This window comes from Giraffa tippelskirchi, chromosome 7, assembly GCF_054371585.1.
Source record: "Giraffa tippelskirchi isolate mGirTip1 chromosome 7, T2T-mGirTip1v1.2.pri, whole genome shotgun sequence".
In the NCBI taxonomy this organism is placed as follows: domain Eukaryota; kingdom Metazoa; phylum Chordata; class Mammalia; order Artiodactyla; family Giraffidae; genus Giraffa; species Giraffa tippelskirchi.
The window spans coordinates 5,865,024-5,882,803 of NC_137281.1; the positions used below are offsets into that span (position 1 = coordinate 5,865,024).

At 53.7% G+C, this 17,780-nt stretch overlaps 3 protein-coding genes and 1 long non-coding RNA gene across 8 annotated transcripts; 3 read left to right on the forward strand and 1 right to left on the reverse strand.

Moving 5' to 3' along the window:
* The first annotated feature begins 574 nt into the window (after positions 1-574).
* Positions 575-6,404, forward strand: LIM2 (lens intrinsic membrane protein 2). 2 transcript variants are annotated; one of them, XM_081514907.1, is made up of 4 exons: positions 575-884; positions 4,488-4,637; positions 5,966-6,100; positions 6,343-6,404. In XM_081514907.1, exons 1-4 carry the CDS (start codon positions 575-577, stop codon positions 6,402-6,404), a joined length of 657 nt encoding a protein of 218 aa, XP_081371033.1. The 2 variants fall into 2 exon arrangements, with proteins under 2 accessions (XP_081371033.1, XP_081371034.1); XM_081514908.1 differs by having other exon boundaries at positions 575-749.
* A 5,729-nt stretch (positions 6,405-12,133) lies between these two features.
* Positions 12,134-13,699, forward strand: NKG7 (natural killer cell granule protein 7). Its single transcript, XM_081514942.1, has 4 exons — positions 12,134-12,417; positions 12,494-12,640; positions 12,743-12,877; positions 13,050-13,699. The coding sequence occupies exons 1-4, from the start codon at positions 12,261-12,263 to the stop codon at positions 13,106-13,108; spliced, it is 498 nt and encodes a 165-aa protein (XP_081371068.1). The 5' UTR covers positions 12,134-12,260; the 3' UTR covers positions 13,109-13,699.
* Positions 13,700-14,591: 892 nt separating this feature from the next.
* On the reverse strand, positions 14,592-17,651 carry LOC145515184 (uncharacterized). The gene is made up of 4 exons (XR_014060726.1): positions 17,391-17,651; positions 16,646-16,792; positions 15,752-15,975; positions 14,592-15,128 (listed from the first exon to the last, which is right to left on the reverse strand). It is a non-coding gene; the product is annotated as an uncharacterized LOC145515184 (long non-coding RNA).
* Positions 15,457-17,118, forward strand: CLDND2 (claudin domain containing 2). Of its 4 annotated transcripts, none has more exons than XM_081514938.1 (5): positions 15,457-15,529; positions 15,786-15,983; positions 16,308-16,445; positions 16,668-16,787; positions 17,000-17,118. In XM_081514938.1, exons 2-5 carry the CDS (start codon positions 15,815-15,817, stop codon positions 17,071-17,073), a joined length of 501 nt encoding a protein of 166 aa, XP_081371064.1. In that variant the 5' UTR covers positions 15,457-15,529; positions 15,786-15,814; the 3' UTR covers positions 17,074-17,118. The 4 variants fall into 4 exon arrangements, with proteins under 4 accessions (XP_081371064.1, XP_081371065.1, XP_081371067.1 ...); XM_081514939.1 differs by having other exon boundaries at positions 15,479-15,529; positions 15,778-15,983; XM_081514941.1 differs by having other exon boundaries at positions 15,479-15,529; positions 15,778-15,983; positions 16,668-16,740.
* Positions 17,652-17,780: the final 129 nt, after the last annotated feature.

Sequence of the window (17,780 nt, forward strand, 5' to 3'; positions counted from 1 at the left end):
CCGAGAGGCCAGCGACCTGGCTGGGCTCAGTCTGCTCAGAGGGGCCGAGGCAGACGGAGGGCTCAGGGCAGAATCTGCCGCTCAGGTAGGGACCAGGCATGGGACCTGTGGCCCCCTCCTCCCCCCAAACGTAGGTGGCCAGGGCTCCTTTCTCTCCCAGGGACTTGGTGGGGTCCTAGCCCTAGGCCCTGCTACCTCGGATCTGGGAGTCCAGGCCCTCAGCCCTCTCCTTCCCCCCCAGAGACTTGGTGCCCCAAGGGGCAGGGAGTGTCCAGCCCCTTCCCAGTTTAGGACCTGAATGTCTAGGCCCCCAGCCTCTGTCTCCCCCAGAACCCACAGGTCTAGGTCCTCAAGCTCTCCTCCCCCAGACCCAGGGGTCCAGATGCCCAGTTCTTTGCTCTCACTGGGACCTGATGTCCCAGCCCCCCTCCCATCTCCCCACCCTAGGATTTGGAAGTCTAGGTCCCCAGGTCCTCCTCCCGCAAACCAGGACTCAGATCCCCCAGCCCTCACCTCCCCCAGGACCCGGGAGTCCAGCTCCTGACCCCATTTCTCCTCTCACCCACAGATCACCATGTACAGCTTCATGGGAGGCGGCCTCTTCTGTGCCTGGGTGGGGACCATCCTCCTGGTGGTGGCCACGGCGACAGACCACTGGATGCAGTACCGGCTGTCGGGGGCCTTTGCCCACCAGGGCCTGTGGCGGTACTGCCTGGGGACCAAGTGCTATCTGCAGACGGAGAGCATCGGTGAGGCTCCGGGGCAGGGGCTGGGCTCTGCCTGGGACCAGAGCCTCCTGCAGGGCAGAACCTTACAGCAGAAGGGCCCTCCATTTGGCAGATCGAGAACCTTGTGGCTCAGAGAGGGAAAGGGTCCAGCCCAAGGTCACTCAGCAGGGAAGGGGCAGAGTTGGGATTCCAGTATTTTTTTCTGGTACAATCACAGGATGTACTGATTTAGAAGTTAAGGAGAGAGGTGACACTTTCTGGCATGAAATAGAGGTCAGGTAACAGCAGTTGGGGCCAGGGCTGACAAAAGACCATTTCCTAAATATCTGTTATGTGTCAAGAACTCTGTTCGGTACTAGGAGGTTACAGAAGCAATACAGACCCTAAATTTGCTGTGCTAGATGAGGTATTTTTTAATACTTGTTGTGAGCCAAGTCTCGTAATACATATTATGTATATGTATACATGTGTGTATATATTTGTGTATATAGATACAGAGTGTATATGTTGCTGCTAAGTTGCTTCAGTTGTGTCTGACTCTTTGCAACCCTATGGTCTGTAGCCCACCAGGCTCCTCTGTCCATGAGATTTCCCAGGCAAGAATACTGGGATGGGTAGCCATTCCCTTCTTCAGGGGATCTTCCCAGCTCAGGGATTGAACCTGGGTCTCCATCATTGCAGGCAGATTCTTTACTATCTGAGCCACTTGCAATCTATGTTATATAAGTTATTATAATGTACTATGTACATATGTCTCTATGTACCTCTTTCCCTATCGGTATATATTTGTATATATGTACAGTCATCCCTTGGTCCCTCAGCAGGCTCAGAGAATTGGTTCCAGAACCTGTAGTGGATACCAAAACCCCAGGATGCTCAAGCTACATAGTCAGCTCTCTGTATCTGCTGTTCCACAGCCATGGGTCCATATCCACAATCCTGCATCCGCAGATTCAACCAACCCCAGATCATGTAGTACTGCATATATTTATTGGAAAAGATCTGCATGTAAGTGGACCAGCACAGTTCAAACCTGTTCAAGGGTCAAATGTATATACATACATATATATGGAAGTTGTGCGTGCTCAGTCGTATTCAACTCTTTAGGATCCGATGGACTGCAGCCCACCAGGCTCCTCTGTCCATGGAATTTTCCAGGCAAGAATACTGGAGTGGGATGCCATTTCCTTCTCCAGGGGATCTTCCCAACCCAGGGATTAAACCTGCATCTCTTGCATCTCCTGCATTGGCAGGCTGACTCTCTACCACTGCACCACCTGGGAATCTTAATACCTGGAAAGAGGGATACATAGAGATATATACTATATTACCTCACATATATTATATAATACATGTTATGTAATATATTAATGATATATAGTATATCACATGTTCTATATTATATGTATCCAGTGATAGTGGTAATAATAATAATAATAACTGGCATGTATTGTTACTGTGTCTTACATGCTATTATAAGTATTTTGCCTGGATTAACTCCCTTAGTTGTCCCAACAACACTAAGAAGACAGTTCCTTTGTGTCTATGAATAAGACGTGATACATGACCTTGAAAAACCAATTCTTTTGCAAGGGGAGGGTGTTGGGAGGAGGAGCCTACCTTCCCTGAGCCCTGTGATGTGACAGGATTGTGGCAAGAGATTTCATCTACCCCATCTCACCAAACCTGCCCATTTACTAGAGCGGTAAACTGAGGCAGGGGGAGTGGAAAAGCTTGCCCTTTTCCACTCAACCCATTTCAGAGCCCCATCTGCCAATCATGTATCTTTTTAGCATCCCACGTATCTCATGAGAGATGGCTCATGGGAAATGTATCTCATGGGAAAAAGGCTCATGTATCTTTTTCATTTCTGGCCGCATCCATTGTCACATTTCTACCATTCCTCCTGATTCAGACTGGGAACCACCCTCCCCCACCCCCCTGCTCTGGGACTCTCTGAGTTTCTTCTCTGTCTTATCTCTGCTGGGGATGGGAGAGAGGGAGGCTGGATGGAGGTCTTCAAGTTCATTTGACATCTTCACCACCCCAAGACTGAGGACCTCAGGGACAACCTCACCCCGATAGATTTTTGAGTATTTGTCCAAACAACTGGTTTAACTTGTTCATTCATTGTATGACTGATGTAATCCAATCACCAAAAATAGAGCAGGAGTCCTAAGCGTGCTTCCCCAGGGCCAAACCCAACCTTAAATGTGTACGCATAACATTTTTAAAGTTTCTAAAGTCGTCGTTGTTCAGTCGCTAAGTCGTGTCCAACTCTTTGTGACCCCATGGACTGCAGCACACCAGGCTTCCTTGTCCTTCACTATCTCCTGGAGTTTGCTCAGATTCATGTTCACTGAGTCAGTGATGCTATATAACCAGCTCATCCTCTGCCACCCTCTTCTCCTTTTGCCTTCAGTCTTTCCCAGCCTCAGGGTCTTTTCCAGTGAGTAGGCTCTTCACATCAGGTGGCCAAAGTATTGGAGTTTCAGCTTCAGCATCAGTCCTTCTAATGAATATTCAGGGTTGATTTCCTTTAGGATTGACTGGTTGGATGTCCTTGCAGTCCAAGGGACTCTCAAGAGTCTTCTCCAACCTCACAATTCGAAGGCATCAATTCTTCAGTGCTCAACCTTCTTCATGGTCCAGTTCTCACATCCATACATGACTACTGGAAAAACCATAGCTTTGACTACACAGACCTTTGTCAGCAAAGAGATGTCTTTGTTTTATGATATGCGAGTGTTAAAAAATCTGGAGATTTTACATTAAAATCTGGACTTGCAGCTCTTGTTGAAAACTCCAGTTTTGCAAGTCTTCTCTGGGTTCATGGTCAGCTGGGTATGAGCAGCAGGTAGTTAAGTAGTTAAGACTGAGAGTTTTGAGCTTAGCTTTCAACTCTAGTCCCTCTGCTAAGGGTGGGACCTTGGGCAAAACACTTTACCTCTCTCAGCCTCTATTTCTTCCTTCACTTGAAAAAATGGGCAGGAAAACACAGCATAGGATTCTTGGAAGGAATAAATAGGGTCATACAGGAAAAGAGAGCCTGGTCCATACTTGATAGTTGCCAAGAGGAAGTTGAGATCATGAGGACTGTTCTCAGGGATCTTCATACATTCAACATGTTTATTGAACACCTACTATATGCCAGGCACTAGATGCTGGGGATACAGCAGTGAATGAGAAAGCCAGACCCCACAGAGCCAAAAACTCAGCGGAGAGAGATAGACATCATAAACAAGTTAGAAATAAACAAGTGGGACGTTTTTTTGATATGGACAAGTGGTATGAAGGAAGGGAAAGGGAGCATGAGAGAGAGGATAGACAGGGAGTAGCAGGGGGTTATGGGAAATTGGTATTCATTCATTTACTCATTCATTCATCCAACAAACATTTCTCCAGCCTCCTGTTCAAACAAGCATCTGCTGGGCATGTTTGCGGTGTAGAATCAACCAGGCACTTGTCCTCAGGGAGAAATCAGGCTGGAGAGGGAGACAAACAGAGTCTCCACCCAGAGGAGGGAGTGTAGATGGTACCTGAGGGGTGAGGGAGTGCTTCCTAGAGGAGGGGATCTGGGAGGTGGGCTTTGGAGGATGAATAGGAGTTTGCCAGGTGAAGAGGGGGGTGTTTGAAGAGCAGTGAAGGAAGAGCCGGGTCAGGGATATGGAGAGGGGGAGGCATTCATGCCCTCAGAGGTAGCAGCCCTCACTCTGAGGGCAGGGGCAGCACAGCAGTGACCGTGGGGTGCTCTCACAGCATACTGGAATGCCACCCGGGCCTTCATGATCCTGTCCTCCCTCTGTGCCACCTCCGGCATCATCATGGGCATCGTGGCCTTCGCTCAGCAGCCCACCTTCACCCGCCTCTCCCGGCCCTTCTCCGCGGGCATCATGTTTTTCGCCTCCAGTGAGTGAACTGCACCTCCTACCCCTCTCCCCGACTCCCTGCCCAGCTCCGACCCACACCCACCCCCACCCCCAACACCGCTTTCATTCCCCACTGCTCCTCGCTCTCAACTCCACCTGCACCAGAATCCCACCTCCACTCCCAACAACAACTTCATGACTATTTTCTAATGCTCATTGATTCCTATACCACCCAGGGGTACTGCCATTCCATTCGGGCACTCGTCACCTGGCATCAGACCCCACAGGCTTAAAGGCACAGTTCCCGACAAGACTGCCCCTACTTCAGCTGCAAGTGGGGGCCCCAGCCCACTTGCACTTTGATCTATCAGCTACAGATTCAGGGGCTCCCAGGATCCACTCAGGTTCAGAAACTGGCTGGAACAACTCACAGAACCCAGGAAAGCATAATACTTAAAAATTTCAGTTTGATTACCAAGAATACAGCTCAAGACCAGCCAACTAAAGAAATGCATAGGGTGAAGCTGGAGAGAGTCCTGAACACACAGCTCCCACACCCTCTCCCTGCAGAGTTGGGGCTCATCACCCTACCCTCCAGCCCCAGCATATCCATACATTCACCAACAAGGAAGCTCCAGTGAGCAGCAGCGGCCTGCGTTTCTTTCGGTTTCATTACAAGGACATGAATGATTGCATCATGGGCCACCTGATTGAGCTCAACCTCCAGCTCCTTTCTCCTCTCCAGAGGTTGGAGTGATCCCAGGTGGCTCCAAGTCCCAACCCTCCATCCTACAGTTGGTCTTTCTGGTGACCAGCTCTCACCCTGAGTCATCTCTGCTCGTCAACATAAACTCAGGTGTGATTCGAGAGGCTCAAGAGAAACAAAGACACTCCTATTACTCAGAAAGTTCCGAGGATTTAGAGTCTCCCTCCCAGGAACCAGAGACAAAGACCAGTCAAACTCTTTGTGACACAACAACAACCCCACCCCATCCCTGCCCTTAACCCTACTCCTCATTCATTTTTACTCCTACTTTCAACTCAGCCCCCATCCTCACCCTTATCCCTCTCTGCATCCATACCCCCTTCTCAATCTCATTCCAACTCCCATCTCTAAAAGTGAAAAATTGTGTCCAGCTCTTTGCGACCCCATGGAACTGTAGCCCACCAGGCTCCTCTGTCCATGGGATTCTCCAACGCAAGAATACTGGAGTAGGTTGTCATTCCCTCCTCCAGGGGATCTTCCTGACCCAGGAATTGAACCCTCATCTCCTGCTTGGCAGGCACATTCTTTACCATCGGAGTCACCAGGGAAGCCCCATCTCTAAACCCAACCCCATACCCCCATCCCCCGCCCTCTCTCTCCAGCCTTTTTCGTCCTGCTGGCCTTGGCTATTTACACTGGGGTCACCGTCAGCTTTCTGGGTCGCCGCTTCGGGGACTGGCGCTTTTCCTGGTCCTACATCCTGGGCTGGGTAGCCCTGCTCATGACCTTCTTTGCAGGTACCGGGTTTGGGGGTGGGAAGGTCAGTGTCTGTGTCCCAGCCGGCAGCACCCAGGAGGCCAAAAGGATGGGGAGTCCCACACGGGGTGCCCAGCATTGAGCCAGAAGGCAGACTCCAAGCCCTGCAGACAATCAGGGAGAAAGGGAATACTGTGTTGGGGTCTTGGGGTGGCGGAGGTGGGGAGGATGGAGGGGTGGGAGGGCTTGGGGGTGGGGTCCACTGGGGTCTCTTCTCATGCAGGAATTTTCTACATGTGTGCCTACCGGATGCACGAATGTCGGCGCCTGTCCACTCCCCGCTGAGCCCAAATGTGTGCCCCGACTGCATCTGGAAGTAAAAGTCCGGTCACTGAAGAGGAGGGGAAGCGCCTAGAGGCCTGAGATCCTGGTTCCTAGGGGGCGTGAGGGGGCTTGGTCCCGGACGCTGGGTGGGGACCCCTGACTCCTGTGTCCCAAGGGGAAGGGAGCAAGACTGGGGCCTGGGGGAGGCAATTGAGAAGACCTACAGTAGCCCCACCCACCCGGGGGTTGTTAGAGAAATGGGATATCCATTAGAGCGGCTTTTCAGAGTCTAATAAAACTGGTTGAAACTACTGAAGAGTGGTCCCTGAGGGCTTGGGGTAGGGAGAAAGAGGAGCGATTGTGGTGAATGGCGCAGGGGTGGTTGCATTAGAGTAGGCCAAGCTGTTCCGTTCCTGTAGGGGTGGGCACCGGAATAAACCACACAGGCCCCTGCTACTGGGTTCCACTTCTTTATTTTTTTGGCCACACCATGCAGCTTGTAGGGGCTTCCCAGGTGGCATTAGTGGGAAAGAACCCACCTGCCAATGCAGGAGACCTAGGAGATGCAGGTTTGATCCCTGGGTCGGGAAGATCCCCTGGAGGAGGGCATGGCAACCCACTCCAGTATTCTTGCCTGGGAAAATCCCACAGACAGAGGAGCCTGGCAGGCTACAGTTCATGGGGTCGAAAAGAGTGGGACACGACGGAAGTGACTTAGCACACATGCACGCGTGCAGCTTGTGGGATCTTAGTTCCCCAACCCAGGCATGGAACCCAGGCCCCCTGCAGTGGAAGCGTGGTGTTCTAACCACAGGATGACTGCCAGGGAATTTCCTAGGCTCACAACTGCTAGGAAGCTGATGTGTGTAAGTCCAGTTCTTTTTTTTTAATTTATTTGGCCGCATCAGGTCTTAGTTTCAGCTTGCTGGCTCTAGTGCCCTGGGCCCCCTGCATTGGGAGCACGGAGTCTTCGCCACTGGACCACTAGGGAGGTCCCTGTATGTTCTGATGTGTGTGTGTGTGTGTGTGTGTGTGTGTGTGTGTGTGTTTTCCCCACATCACCAAGCAATTAACTCAATTCAGATACAATCTACCTAAAGAAACTGACAGATCACACAGGTTAAAGACAGCCCTGTAAGACCACCCCCCACTGCAGACACCAATCACATGTCCAGGTTGTCACCTGTGCTTCGGGAGGACCAGCAATAGCTGAGAGGTCCCCATGACCCCCTGAGGGGGTTCGATTCATCTGCAGCTCACAGAACTCAGGGAAACATTGTACTTACTAGGTCACCAGTGTGTTATAAAAGAATCTAACTCAGAACATCCAGATGGAAGGGATGCCCAGGGCAAGGTAAGCGGGAAGGGGCCTGAAACTTCCATGCTCTCTCCAAGTAGGTCACTCTTCCCACCAAAAGCACAAGTTCACCGACCTCAGAAGCTCTCTGAACCCTCTCCTTTTGGGTTGCTATGGAGGCTTCATTACACAATTAAGATTGAGAACATCATTGGCCATTGGTGACTGAGTTCAATCTCCAACTTCTCTTTCCTCCCAGGAGGTCAGGTGTTGGGACTGCAAGTTCTGACCCTCTAATGGAGTGCTTGGTTCCCCTGGCAACCAGCCCCCTCCCTTTGGTTAAGGAGGGGTCGTCCCAAAGTCAGTACATTAATATAACAAGAGACACCTTGATTGCCCTCACAATTTGGGAAATTTTAGACCTTAAGGATCTGGATGCCAGAAAGTTGAAAGTGAAAGTGTTAGTCACTCAGTGGTGTTCGACTCTTTGTGACCCCGTGGACTGTATCTCGCCAGACTCCTCTGTCCATGGGATTTCCCAGGCAAGAATACTGGAGTGGGTAGCCATTCCCTTCTTCAGGGGATCTTCCAACCCAGAGGTTGAACCCGGGTCTCCCGCATTGCAGGCAGATTCTTTACCATCTGAGCCACCATAACTTACCTCTTTTTTCTGGATGCCAGAAGTGGGGACAAACACCCAATATATATTTATTATAAATCATAATATCACAAGAGGATAATAGGATAAATGAAAACATCTGTGGTGGGACTTTCCTGGCGGTCCAGTGGTTAAGACTCTGAGCTTCCAATGCAGGGGGCCTGAGTTCCATCCCTTGTGGGGGAACTCAGATCCCACATGCTGCATAGCATAGACAAAAAAAAATTGAAAAAAACAATTTCCTTGCCTACTCATGCCATCTCCAGTTGTTTCTCCCAACTTCCTGTCCCTCCCTGGATGAGCCCCTCCAAGAAGAAACACTAGAACTCTGACCTGCACCTCCTCCTGCAGCTGCCTCTTCATCCATCATTCATGACCTTGACCTTGATCTTCTCTTCATTCACTCATTCATTAGTTCATTCAACAAATTCATGCCTACTGCCATGAGATTTACTAATGCTTATCATAAAATAATAAGACTGTTTAGAAAGCTAGTTCCAATAATAAGAAGATTTATTGCAGCCTATGTTAGGAACTGTTATATTAATAGAGGCTTACTCCCTAGACACATTTATTAGGCCCTCCTCAAATAACAATAATACTGTATTTATAGAGGCTTCCTCTAGTGATTATAGCAATTGAAGTCTTCCTCTTTTCCTCTTTAGAATATATGCTGCCAAATCAAGCACAAAGTCTTTTTTAATTATAATTTATTGAGGCCTATTTAAGTAGAAATATTTACTGAGACTTACTCCAGGAATTTATAGAGGCTGAAAGCTATGGCTTTTCCAATAGTCACACACGGACGTGAGAGCTGGACCAGAAAGAAGACTAATCACCGAAGAATTGATGCTTTCCAACTGTGGTGCTGGAGAAGGCTCTTGAGAGTCCCTTGGACAGCAAGATCAAACCAGTCAATCCTAAAGGAAATCAACCCTGAATATTCATTCGAAGGACTGATGATGAAGCTGAAGCTCCAATACTCTGCCCACCTAATTTGAAGAGCTGACATTGGAAACGATCCTGATGCTGGGAAAGACTGAGGGCAAAAGGAGAAGGGGGCAACAGTGGACGAGGTGGTTAGATGGCACCACTGACTCAATGGAAATGAGTTTGAGCAATCTCTGGGAGACAGTGAAGGACAGGGAAGCCTGGTGTGTAGCAGGTCATGGGGTCACAAAGAGCTGGACATGAGTTAGCAACTGAACAACAACGACTCTAGTAATAACAATAATGTTATAACTTCAGACTTACAACTCCAACTACTGCTTGCTCAACATTCCCACTTGAAGAAGCATCTCAATTTTCACATGTCAGTCTAAAGCTGAGCTCCTGATCTCTCTCACACCCCACAACTGCTCCTACCAACATCTCCCCAAATGAGTGCAGGCTCAGTAGTCGTGACACACGGGCTTAGTTGCTCCGTGGCATGTGGGATCTTCCCAGACCAGGGATCAAACTCACATCCCCCAGACTGGCAGGTGGATTCTCATTCACTGTGCCACCAGGGAAGCCCTATTTTTAGTTTTTTGAGGAAACTCCATACTGTTCTCTATAGTGGTTGTACCAATTTACATTCCCACCAACAGTGTAAGAGGGTTCCTTTTTCTCTGCACCTTCTGCAGCTTTGTTTTTAGACTTTTAAAGGAATTTTTATTAAAACATGACTCACATCATGTCCCCTTTCTGCTCTAAGTCCTCCAGTGGCTTGGACCTGGAGGTAGGATGAAGATAAAAATGGAGGGGGGTGTGGATTGAGGTAGGAATTACTGGGGTTGGGGAGAGGTATGAAGCAGGAAGTAGGGGTGGAACCGGTGTAAGTATAGAAATGAGAAGAGGGTTAAATGTGAGGATGGATTTGGGTTTGGCGATGGGTTGAGACTGGGGTTGGGTTTGGGATTAAGAAAGGGGTTAGGTGGGAGGAGAGGGTTGGGGTTAAACTCAGGGGTTTAATATGGGTTGTGTTTGGGCACCAGGTTGAGTTTACAGTTGGGTTTGGGAACGAGAATGGGGTTATGTTTGGGGTTTGAGATGGGGTTGAGTTTGGGGTTGGAGCTGGGGTTTGGGATTGAAACTGGGGTTAAGGATGGGATTGAGGGCATTCCCTGGTGGTCCAGTGATTAGGATTCGGTGCTTTCACTGCTGGGACCTGGGTTCAGTCCCTGGTCAGGGAATTAAGCAAGCCTCGGAGTGCGGCCAAAAAGAAAAGATGGGATTGAGTTTGGAGCTGGGTTTGGGAATGAGAATGGGGTTGGAGGATAGCAATGGAGCTAGAAATGGGATAGGAGCTGCGGTCAGGTTGAGGTTGGGGTTGCAATCACAGAGGAGGACATTTCCCTGGTGGTCCAGTGGTTAGGACTCTGTGCCCTCGCTGCCATGGGCCTGGGTTCAGTCCCTGATTGGGGAACTAAGATCCCACAAACCATTTAGTAAGGCCAAGAGAAAATGGGAGAGAGGTGGTGGGGAGAAAAAGAGGAAAAACAGAAGATCCCAGATGGGTTCTGAGCATGTGATCATCACATGCCCTCAGCCCAGACTTCCTGAAGCCTGTCCAGCTGCTCCTCACAGGAGCTGGATCCATCACCGCTTTTGAGATGGTGCCCCAGCTGCCCATGACCCGGATCGCCTTCTGGGAGCCTGTCCTCCCAGCGTGTTCTCAGGAGTGACCAGTTGCCCAGCTGGTGAGGATCTAGATGGGAGCCAAACTCTGCAAACTGGAGTCTCCGACTAAGGAAGAGGACTGGCCTCCTGCAGTCACTCTCGTCCTCCCCTTCTCCGGCTGTCCTGTGACCGTCGGTTCAGTTCCTCTTCGGGACAGCAGTCGTGTTCCAGGTCACTCCTGCTTCAGAGAGTTAGGCTTAGGGTCTGCACCTCCCCCCTGGGCTGTAACACCATCCCCGTATGCCTGAGGTGGGGCCCAGGGCCTGACGCTGGTTGAGGGGGGGAGGGCCGGAAAGTCTTGCCCTGACATCCTTTACCCATCCCCCCTACTCACCCCTGACCACAGAAACCCCGATCCCGGCGATGAAGCCCACCAGGCTGAACACCTTACTCTCGGCCGAGCTGTTTGTGAACTCATTTGTATCAGGATGTGGGCACGTCTTCCCCTCTGCAAACTTTCAGAATTGTGGTCACTGTTTACCTTCCCCCCGCCACAAGCTCCAAGCAAGGAGCTGGGAGTCTGAGAGCCCGCACCCTCAGGATCTGGAGGCTAGGCTTCTAGCACCTTCCTCCTGCAGCTCCCAGCATCCTTGCCAACTGCCCCCTCTTTTTGCAGAGACCCTAGAATTAGGGGCCCCTACCTCCCAGAACGGAAAATTGCAGAATCACAGGAAAGCATGATGCATTCCCCCAACTGTCTCCCTCTAGTCACACCTCCCCCTCCCATCTAACTCACACCCCAGCCTCACTCACCACATGCCCCCTCTGCCCAGCCCTCTATCCACCCCCCCAACTGCTCCCCCCACCTCACGTCTCTCTCTCACCTTTTCCAGGAAGCCCCTCTGGTGCAGAGGCCCCCCAAGAGCAGCAGGTAGAGAGGCTTCTGTGGAGACAGACAAGTTCCAAACCAGTGACAATGTGACATCTTCAGGGCCAACCCCCACCACCACCGTCCAGGCCGAGGGAAACCTCAGAGAGGGGCGGGGTCGGGGGGCGGGTACTGATGCAAGCCAGGAAGGCAGGGTGTGTCATATAGAGCAGCTGCCTGCAACTGGCAGAGACCAATCGGGTCTGACGTTGAGGAGCAAAGACCACCCTCCCGCCACCCCTAGCGCTTGCTGGTTTCTCTTTCTTGAGACCAGAGGACCCAGGAGTCTGGGGCAGAGGGGGAAACAGCTTCCTCCTCTCTCAGAGACCCAAGAGTCTAGATCACCAGGCTCATCTTCGTTACCTGAGACCCAGGAACCCAGCCTTCACCCCCATGGAGCCCTGCCGGTCCCTGGCCCTCCTCACCAGCTCCCTGGGCCTGATGTCCCTCTTAGTGGCTCTGAGCACGAATTTCTGGTTTGCGGCCCAGGGGCCCAAGTTTTCATCTCACTCGGGCCTCTGGCCCAGCAAGGACGAAGTCTCAGTAGAAGGTAAGGTGGGGGGGGTGGTCTTGGTGGGGGGAAAGGCCCGCGGGGACAGGCAGTCAGAGGTCCCATCTCCGAGCAGGCTATATCCACGTGACGCAGAGCTTCTGCATCCTGGCCGTCCTGTGGGGCCTGATCTCCACGGCCTTTCTGGTCATGTCTTGCATCCCTTCTCTGTCTGCGCCGGGACGCGGCCCCATTGTCTCCACCTTCATGGCCTTTGCTGGAGGTGAGGACTCCGTGCTGGGCTTGGGGGGGCGGGGGCGGGGGGCTAGGACCTGGTGTGCTGCTGCAGGGGGGGCTGAGCCGACCCTCGTGTCTCCGTCCCCAGCCCTGTCCCTGATAGTGGCCATGATGGTCTACACTATTGAGCGGTGGAACCAGCCTCGAAACCCCCAGATCCAGAGCTTCTTCTCATGGTCCTTCTACCTGGGCTGGGTTTCAACCGTTCTCTTTCTCTGTACAGGTGATTGTAATTGCTGCCTGGGGAGTTCTGGGGCTGGCTTGAGGGGGCTGGTTGGGGGGGTGTTGGCTGGAGGTGGGGTGGGGGCTGGCTGGGGGAGGCTGGGGTGGGGCTGGCTGGGGGTTCTGAGGGAGCAGGAGAGGAGCGAGTATCTAATTTTTCTCTGCTATCCCAGGTGGCCTGAGTCTGGGCGCTCACTGCACGGCCCCCCGGCCTGGCTATGAGGCCATGTGAACCGCAGAATGGCTTTAGAGCTCTGTTCTCTGAAGGCGTCATCAGGAACCCTGAAAACAACAGCTGGCTCTGCTTCCAGCCAGCCCTGACTCCCAGCCTCCACAAGCTTCTTCCTCTGTGGCTTCATTCATTCAACAAAAATTTGCCTGGATCTGGTTATTCCAAGGGTCATGCAGCCGTGACATAAACCAATGACATGCCAGCTCCATGGTGGGTGATGCTGGGCACCAAGAGGGGAGTCAGTCCTGCCACCTGCCCTGCCCTCCAGGAGCTCCCACCGAGTGTGAGAACCAGTCTAGGCTCGGGCATGGCCCCAGGGCCGTTGTTGTCTCTCTTCTTTGTCCCTCCATCTCTTTTCTTTCCTGCATCTTTTTTTTGGCTGTATGGCATGCAAACTTCCTGGACCAGGGATTGAACCTGCTCCCCCTGGAGTGGAAGCACAGAGTCTTAACCCCTGGGCCAACAGGGAAGTCTTCCCTGCATCTTTCTCCTTTTAGTTCTTGTCTTTCGGCTCCCTCTCTGATTTTGTCACCCTGGCGTTCATCCTTAGTCCTTGTGCATTTCATTAATAAATCCACTCCTTTGGCTGGCTTTTCCTGAGTGCATCCTTTCTGCTGGGCCTTCCGCCATGGATGCTGCGGTGACTCAGACCAGGCCCTGCCTGCCAGGGGCTCCAAGTCCCGTGGGGACAGGCAGAGCCCAGGGCTGGTATGGCAGGAGGACTGGCTGTGTCTGGGGGAGAGGTGGGGTGTGGGGGTGAGCTTTTGGGGGAGACAGTGTTTAGGAACTTCTCCAGGGCCGAGGGAAGGTAATGCAGGCAGAGGGACCCCAAAGTGGAGGCATGGAGAGGCTGGGGGTTCTCAGAAGATGGGGAACAGCACTTTGTGGTCCACTGTCGAAGGTGAGGGGGTGACAGGAAATGAGGATGGGTGAGAAGTAGCACCTCTAACCCCACAGTTGACTCTCTCTTGAGGGTGATGGGGAGCTAAGGGTGGAGAAAGGGAGGGACAGCATCTGGTCTGGGTGCCAGAAAGGCCCCCACTCTGCGCCCTGCCCCCCCCACTCTGGGGGCCAAAAGGGGAGGGAAACAAGACTGGCAATCCAACAGGTGGGACATGAGACAGGACAGGGCTGCACTGGGGCCAGGGCACGAGAGGGAAAGGAGGAGCCAGAAAGATTCGGGGCCGGGGGAAGGACTTCCCCGGTAGAGAAGTGGATAGGAACCTGCCTGCCAATACAGGCCACATGAGTTCGATCCCCGGTCCAGGAAGATTCCACATGCCTTGAAGCAGCTGGGCCCACGAGCCACAACTACCAAGCCTGAATGCTGCAACTACTGAAGCCCGCGTGCTTAGAATCTGTGCTCTGCTACAAGAGAAGTCACCGCAATGAGAAGCCTGTACACCGCGCCAAAGAGTAGCGCCTGCTCGCGGCAACTAGAGAAAGCCTGAGCACAGCAACAAAGACCCAGTGCAACAGAGAAGTAAATAAATGAATAAAATTATTAAAAAAACAGATTCAGGGGCAGGAGGAACTGGACTCAGGGATCCAAGGGCTTTGTAAGGCAAGGAGCAGAAAGGGGACAAGGATAGTGCTCAGGGATGTGGTCCAACTAACTGGGTGGGATACCAGGGGCCTCCCTGGTTTGGTGGAAGATGCTGAGCTCAATGGGGCTTCCCAGGTGGCTCAGTGGTAAAAAAAAAAAATCTGCCTGCCAATGCAGGACATGCAGGAAACTCTGGTTCTCCCCCTAGGTGGGGAAGATCCTCTGGAGGAGGAAATGGCAACCCACTCCAGTATTCTTTCCTGGAAAGTCCCACGGACAGAGAAGCCTGGTGAGCTACAGTCCACGTGGTCACAGAGAGTCAGATATGACTGAACCACAGCACGCTCACACGCCGAGCTCAGTGGGGATGTGGTTGAGTGTCAGGGTCTGAGAGATGGTCGGAAGCAGTTGAGGACCCGGACTGGAGATAGGGTTTGGGATGCTCTCAGAGCATCAGAGGTCCCTGGAGCTCACCTGGTAAGAAGATGCAGAATGGAGTTCTTCAGAACTGGCCTTGAGAAGCTGAGGGAGGAGGAGGGGCAGGAAGCTGCCTGGGGGCTTGGGAGGGCACAAAGAGCCGGGGACCAGGAGAGCTTATGGGGGTCAAGGGGAAGGAAGTTTCTAGAAGGACATGGGCTACCGTGTCAAGGTCCTCAGATTCCCCCGGACTTGCCACCTGATGCTGACTCTGTCACTTTGCCAGAAGAGCTGCCCCTGTGTGTGTGTGTATGGCTGGGTGAGTGGTTATCTCTTTAAATGGCTGCTAGGAGAAGGGGGGGTTCTGGAATTCTGCCTCATAGAGACACAGTCTCCCTTCTCTCACACCTCTGGGCCCTGTCCAAGAAGCCTAGGGGAGCTGGGAGTGAGTCATTTAGGTGGGTGTGCACAGAGGTGGGGTGTTAGGAAGGCACACCCACTAGGGAACAGAGGTCTCTGGACAGAAGGGAGGTTCCTAAGCTGTGGTGCCTGAGGGAAAGGTGGTCAGTCTTAGGTCTGGGGGGGCCTGAGAGGGGTCCCCAGAAGTAGAAGTCCCAGGCAGGGGTGAAGGAGTAGCCATCTGGGATACAGAGGGACATGCAGGAGGGGGTCCCAGGGACCTGGGGGTGAGTGGGGCATGGGTCAGTCTTGCAGGAGTGGTCCTTGGCAGCCGTCGCCCTGGCATGGGGGTGAAGCGGAGCCTTCAGAGCGGGGGCACCATGCTGGGCTTCTTGGCCAACTTCTTCATCGTTCTGTCCACTGCCTCCAACTACTGGATTCGCTACTCCGGGGGCCACAGTGGCCTTTGGCAGGAGTGTAATGAGGGCGTCTGCTCCAACATCCCCTGCGATAGTGAGGCCCGGCGGCCCAGCTGTCAGATCCCCGCCCCCCGTGAACAGACATCCCCCAGCACTGACCACAGCTGCCCCCTCACCTGACACCACATCCTGCAGCGCCCCCACCCCCCTGCTCTTTCCACTTAAGCCCCCACCGAGGCCACCACGAACCCCCACTCTGGGACCTGCTTCCCTGTTTCAACATTAATCTCCCCTCATGATGTAACTTCCGAGTCCCCATCTAAACCCCTGACTCTGCTCCCAGCCCGGAACCGGCGGGCGAGGGTGATGGGCAGGAGCGGCGCCAGCGGAGGTTGTTGACGCTGTCCGCTCTCCCCAGGCACGCTGGTGGTGACCGGGGCGTGCATGGTGCTGGCAGCGGGCTGCAGCATCGTGGGCTTGGTGATGGGCCTGCGGATTCTGTGCAATGAGGGCTACTCGCGGGGTCAGATCACGTGTGCCGTCTTCTTTATCTCGGGTGAGATGGCATAGGGTGGGCCTGGGAGAGAGCCCAGGAGCGGGGCGGGGCTCCGGAGGACGGCATCGAGGGGGTGGGGCCAGGGGCGGGGTCGGGAAGAAGGGGGCCGGCGGGTGGGCGAGAAGGGCGAGAAGGGCGTGACCGGGGGCGGTGGGCGGGGTCAGGATGGGGCCTGGATGCAGCCCGCCGGCCACGCTCACCTGGTGGCGGGATGGGGCCCAGGCCTGCTTCTGCTGATCTCCCTGACAGTCTACACAGCGAAGAATGCATGGAAAGACGACGTCTTCTATTCCTGGTCCTATTTTTTGGGGTGGCTGGCTTTACCCTTCTCTATTCTCGCGGGTAACCTGGACAGCGGAAGAGGGTGGAGAGGAGACTTCCCCGAGGGCCCCACCCCCCTCCTTGCAGAGATTTTCCAGCTGCCCTCCCAGGGACTTCCTAACACCCTCCAGTCTGGGCCCTTGGAGCCCCAAACCCCAGTCCCCGGGGCCCTCCTGGTCATCTGCCCCAGGACCCACCCTGCTCCACCCACTCTCCGTTCCCCTTCCCGCCAGGCTTCTGCTTTCTGCTGGCGGACATGATCATGCAGAGCACGGATGCCATCAGTGGATTCCCCGTGTGCTTATGACCGCAGCTGCCTAGGGGCAGAATAAAGGAACGGTTCCCACTGCCAGCCGGCTCCACGTGACTTTCTGGGGGACCCGAGGACGCGCACACGGGGGTACCTGGAGGCTCAGGGAGGAAGTAAGGACGCGAACCTACAGGGAAAGTGGAGACGTGGGGGACGCAGAGAGATCCCACCGTGGGCAGGACCAAGGACATAGGTTTTGATGGGAACAGGGACACGGGGGTTGTTGAATCAGGAGGGAACAAGGGGGCGCGTGGAGAGGAGGTGGGGACGCAGATTAGCGGGGAAAGTGGAGGCGGGGACGGGGGAGGACTGACCGGAGGGAACGCAGAGGTGCGATCGTGGAGGGGATGAGGAATACGAGCGTGGAGAGAACGGAGGGGCGCGGACACTTGCGGACTCAGAGGCTCGGGGACACGGGCACTTCCGCTCTCACCACTCTCGAGAAGGAGAGTATGAGGTGGGGACCTCGGGGAGGGGGCAGACCCCCGAGGGCTTTGGGGAAAAAAGTTTGCGACGCCTCCCTCCCCCGCAAGACCTTTCCCCCAGTTCCCGGCCACGCCCCCTTCCCGAAGCTCCTGTCCCTTCCCCTCCGGGTTCCGCCTCCCTCCCCAGGAGCCGCTTCCCATTGGCCCTCGCATGCTGGCGACACTGCCTCTCGGCCTCCCGATTGGTCCTCTGTCAGGGCGGGGAGGCGGGCGCCGCAG

Coding starts and splice junctions, on each gene's coding strand:
- NKG7 (XM_081514942.1), top strand. CDS start 12,261: ATGGAGCCCTGCCGGTCCCTGGCCCTCCTCACCAGCTCCCTGGGCCTG. Junction 12,641..12,742: donor CTTCATGGCCTTTGCTGGAG/GTGAGGACTCCG, acceptor CTCCGTCCCCAG/CCCTGTCCCTGATAGTGGCC. Junction 12,878..13,049: donor CGTTCTCTTTCTCTGTACAG/GTGATTGTAATT, acceptor CTGCTATCCCAG/GTGGCCTGAGTCTGGGCGCT.
- LIM2 (XM_081514907.1), top strand. CDS start 575: ATGTACAGCTTCATGGGAGGCGGCCTCTTCTGTGCCTGGGTGGGGACC. Junction 885..4,487: donor GGGAAAGGGTCCAGCCCAAG/GTCACTCAGCAG, acceptor GTGCTCTCACAG/CATACTGGAATGCCACCCGG. Junction 6,101..6,342: donor GCTCATGACCTTCTTTGCAG/GTACCGGGTTTG, acceptor CTTCTCATGCAG/GAATTTTCTACATGTGTGCC.
- CLDND2 (XM_081514938.1), top strand. CDS start 15,815: ATGGGGGTGAAGCGGAGCCTTCAGAGCGGGGGCACCATGCTGGGCTTC. Junction 16,446..16,667: donor TGCCGTCTTCTTTATCTCGG/GTGAGATGGCAT, acceptor GATGGGGCCCAG/GCCTGCTTCTGCTGATCTCC. Junction 16,788..16,999: donor ACCCTTCTCTATTCTCGCGG/GTAACCTGGACA, acceptor CCTTCCCGCCAG/GCTTCTGCTTTCTGCTGGCG.